Here is a 3,973-nt window from a genome sequence, read left to right as displayed (position 1 = left end):
CCCCCCCACCCCTTTTCCTCCGCGTTGAATTAAGCAGTCCTCGCCTCGCTCTCTACTTGACACGATAAGGGGGCCATTTGTGTTTTGCGATGCTCCGGAGAACCTCTCCTCGGCATCGTGGTGGTGGAGGGGGTTAAAAGGGACTGGGAGGGTGAGGGAATCCTCCCCCCGAAACGGCGGCGGCGGGAGGTGGATGAGAAGCCGAGGGGTGCAAAGCGTAAAATATTGGGTGGGGGTGGAAGGGCGGACGGAAGGGGGGCACCGGGAGAGCAAAGCTCGAAACGGGAGCGAGGCGGCGAGGGACGCCTCAACTCTTCATCCGTCTGCTTCATTTCAAACCCTCCCCGAGTAGTCAAACTTTCCCTCGCCCGCCCCCCGCCGCTGCCGAGCCAGCTGTTGTTAGTCCAGGGGGGCGGGGTCGCTGGAAGGAAGGAAAACTGCGGCTGAGTTCCGGACTCCAGGTGTGTCCTGCTGAGTCCTCCGGTGGAGGACTGCGTGTCCTCACTACTGCGACCTCCGCCGGCCGAACGAGCCGCTCTCGCTCGCTGCTCACGAGCGGTCGGACACAACTCCTCCGGTATTTAGTGACTGCGCCCCCTCCCCCCAATCCCAAGCGCACCCAGGGCCCCTCTCCGCAAAGATCTGGTTGGGCAGATAGCCCGGGCGGCGAGCCGAGCCGGGCGTGTAGGGCACCCCCCTCCTGGACTCTCTCTGCGGTGCGGTCGGCCATTTGGCGGGCCAAGGACACGGCCCCTGGGATGGACGGGGTTACTGCTGCAATGCTCCGGCACCTCCCTCCGGACGCCCTCGCCTGCCTTACGGCCCTCTACAACCACTTCTGGGCCACTGCCACGCACCCGAGGGAGTGGCGCCGCATTTTGCTGGTGCCCATTAAGAAGCCGGGGAAGGACCCTGATTCTGCGGCGTCGTACCGGCCGATTGCTTTGGCCTCGGTCCTTTATAAGGTCTTTGAGCGTCTTATCCAGCCGCGTCTGGAATGGTGGGCCGAGTCGCGGGGGTTGTTGAACCCAGCTCAGAGCGGCTTCCGGAAGGGCATGGGCACGGCCGACTCGGTCGGCTCCTTCCTTACCTCCGTGTACGACGCCCGGGTGGAGGGGCGCTCTGTGGCGGCCTTCTTCGCCGACGTGGAGGGCGCCTACAATTCTGTTCGGCCGGAACTGGTGGTGCAGGAACTCTTTGCGGCAGGCGCGCCGCGGATCCTCATTGACAACGTGGCGGCCCTGCTTCGCGAGCGCCACCTGTCGGCTGCATTTGACGGGGAGGTCCTGGGCCCCCGGGTCTCCTTCGTTGGTCTGGATCAGGGGGCGGTCCTGTCCCCCTTCTTCTATATTTTTGAGAAGAGGTATCTTACCCGGCCGCTGCCGGCTGGTTGCTTGGCTGATGAATATGCTGATGATATTGTTCTCCGTGCCTCGGGCGTCACGGCGACTGCCGCGGTCCGCGCTCTGCAGCCTGCTGTCACCCTGCTGACGCGCCGCCTGCTCGCGGGGGGTGGCTCGCTCAACCCCGGCAAGTGTGTGGTTGTGGTGTTCTCCCCGCGGCCTTCGTACGAAGTTCTTCCGGCCGTGCACTGCTTGGGCCAGCCGGTGCCGTACGCGGACGTCGTGCGGTACCTGGGCCTCCAGATCGACTCCCGGCTCCAGTGGACAGCGCACATTAACTTTGTTCTCCAGAAGTGTGCCCAACGGCTGAATTTCCTGCGGCGGTTGGCTGGCACTTGGTGGGGCGCCCACCCTTATCTCTTGCTCCAGCTCTACCGGTCGGTCATTCGTCCGGTCATTGAATACTGCGCTGGCCTCTACTAGAGTCCTATAGGGGAGAGAAACGTCATGGCTGTCTTACCCATCTGCCAGCTGAATTTTTCATGGCGGCCATCTTGGGGAGATTTTGAGGCGCGCTGGGTTTGGTTTTGGTTGGAGTTCGCGTGGTTTGTTTGGCCGGCCGCCATTTGCAGGCCCTTTGCTTCCCCGTGGTCCTTTGAATGATCCATTCACATCAAGTTTTTTTAACGACGGACAGAACAGGCCTAAGTACCAAGACTTAAAGTAATCTTTTGACTGTCGTCTTGGTTTTTCTCACGAAGATTTTCTGGCAAATGTGACCCCACACAGGTTAGTGTGCTTTTCTTACTCGTTTAACCTGTATCACGTAGAGCGTGACTAAAACATTTGGTTTTCTGTTTCATTTAGAAGAATGGGGTGGAAAAAATGTGGCTTTCCCGGCTGTGCCACTCGTTGCGGGCAGGGTAAGAAATTTACAAAGTTTCCCACAGATGAAAATCAGGCTAGTAAATGGTTAGCTATATTGCCCCCTAATTTTCGTGTCCGGCCCAACACTTACTTCTGTGAGGTGAGAACGAACGGATGAAATGCTATAGTGAGAGAATTCTTGTGTAAAATTTGGCTCTACAGTTTTCTATTCCATGTTTCAGGATCATTTTGATAATAGTCAGTATGAAAAGGTCAGAGTTGATGGTGAGAAACGGCTGAAGCAGTCAGCTGTCCCGAGTCTTAGAAAGCCACTGAGAGACCTGAATTGTGGGGATGCAGAGGCTGCACAGGCCCTCCTTTTGCTTCACGAATCGAATGTAAGGCTTTGTTTAGAGATTTTGTCTAAAGAAACAATTACATTTATTTTTTATTTGTATTTGCTTTTACCTACAGCAGGCTGCTGTGCCAGCATCACATCCACCTGTTGCTTCGCCTCCAGATATGTGGCAGACAAAGTACATTATTGAAGTGCCGAAGTCAGTTGTAGAGGTATGTGCTGTTGGTGCATGTTTTAAGAGACGCTCTTTTTATTTATTCCACAGACATTCCTAACAATTTCCTGTTGTATGTGTTATGTTTTGTCCTTAGAAATTGGGTTTACCACTCAACACAGCTAGTGACTTGGAACCGTCTATGATAGCGGCAGAACCTGTGACACCTGTGCGGAATAAAATGCCACAATCAAGCCCTCCACTGTTCACTAGCACTCCTATTGTTCCCACTCCTACTCTCCGTACTGTAAGTATCAAAAGTCCAGTGCTTGCATTTTACCAACAGTATAGTAAAATAAAATCCATCATTCCAATTCTGTTGAACTAATTTCCTCTTTCTTTTTTTATCAGTGTGATATGTCTGGACCGTCTGGTACAAATCAACAAAATACCTCTGTGTTTAGTGATTGTTCAGTGAGTACATTTAGTCTTTCCCTAGAAACTGAGGCAAGCTTATTGGCATGTCAATCTAAGCTTTAAAATGCAATTTAGAACTCATTTTTAAAATGTTTGTATTATTTTTTTTGCAGTACATACTTGATGAAAAAACTGGTTCTCTCATACCATCAGATGAGCTAGCCAGCAGTGACAGCAGTGATACTGCTGTTGTTGAACCAAGAAAGGTATGAGAACAAACTTTTTTTTTTAAACCATTGTGTATACAGTCCACTTTATTTGATTGCGTTTTTTTTTCTCAGGCACAAACCATGGCTAAATTGGATGAAATGGCGGATGCCTTGACTGCACAACGTGTTCAATTGGATCTTGCTAATGATGTAATTGATCAGCAACGCAGGCGGATAGAAGAATTAGAAAATAATGTTGAGCACTCAACGTACAAGAAGAAGTGGCAGGCTGCAATAAGGGCCAAGGACCGTACTCAGTCAAAGTTAAGGAGGAAATTTTGTTCCCCCTGGCTTTCAGAGAGACAAGTTCAGGCCCTACAGCGTACTTCCAACCGTGGCATAGAGTGGCAGATGCCAGAGATAAGGGAGGGGCTTGTTCTCAAAATGAAGTCCGGTACCAAAGGTTATTCTGCCTGGGTTCACAAGTTTCCCCTTCTACCTGCTGTGCGAACCCTGCAGAAAGCGGTGCAGTTCATTAAATTCCATGGCAATGGTATCCTGGAAGATATGTTCAACATGCTTGAACATATGGTCCAATCATTACCTGACATGGAAAAAGACTGCA

At 52.2% G+C, this 3,973-nt stretch overlaps 1 protein-coding gene across 9 annotated transcripts in view; it reads left to right on the top strand.

Annotated features, from left to right (window-relative positions):
• Positions 1-1,828: 1,828 nt before the first annotated feature.
• LOC113214366 (uncharacterized) overlaps positions 1,829-3,973 on the top strand; it is a 6,549-nt gene continuing 4,404 nt past the window's right edge. For 2 of the 9 annotated variants that reach the window (XM_052275529.1, XM_052275525.1), the window contains exons 1-3: positions 1,829-2,132; positions 2,211-2,370; positions 2,453-2,608. In XM_052275529.1, coding sequence (XP_052131489.1) covers positions 2,215-2,370; positions 2,453-2,608 — 312 coding nt within the window. In that variant the 5' untranslated portion in view covers positions 1,829-2,132; positions 2,211-2,214. Of the gene's footprint in view, positions 2,133-2,210; positions 2,371-2,452; positions 2,609-2,684; positions 2,781-2,879; positions 3,030-3,133; positions 3,197-3,973 lie in introns of all 9 variants that reach the window. The other 7 variants (XM_052275524.1, XM_052275531.1, XM_052275523.1 and 4 more) reach the window with 7 other exon arrangements.

The sequence above is a fragment of the Frankliniella occidentalis genome, unplaced genomic scaffold, assembly GCF_000697945.3.
Source record: "Frankliniella occidentalis isolate FOCC.00 unplaced genomic scaffold, Focc_3.1 Scaffold655, whole genome shotgun sequence".
Classification (NCBI taxonomy): domain Eukaryota; kingdom Metazoa; phylum Arthropoda; class Insecta; order Thysanoptera; family Thripidae; genus Frankliniella; species Frankliniella occidentalis.
This window is presented reverse-complemented; position numbering and strand designations above follow the sequence as displayed.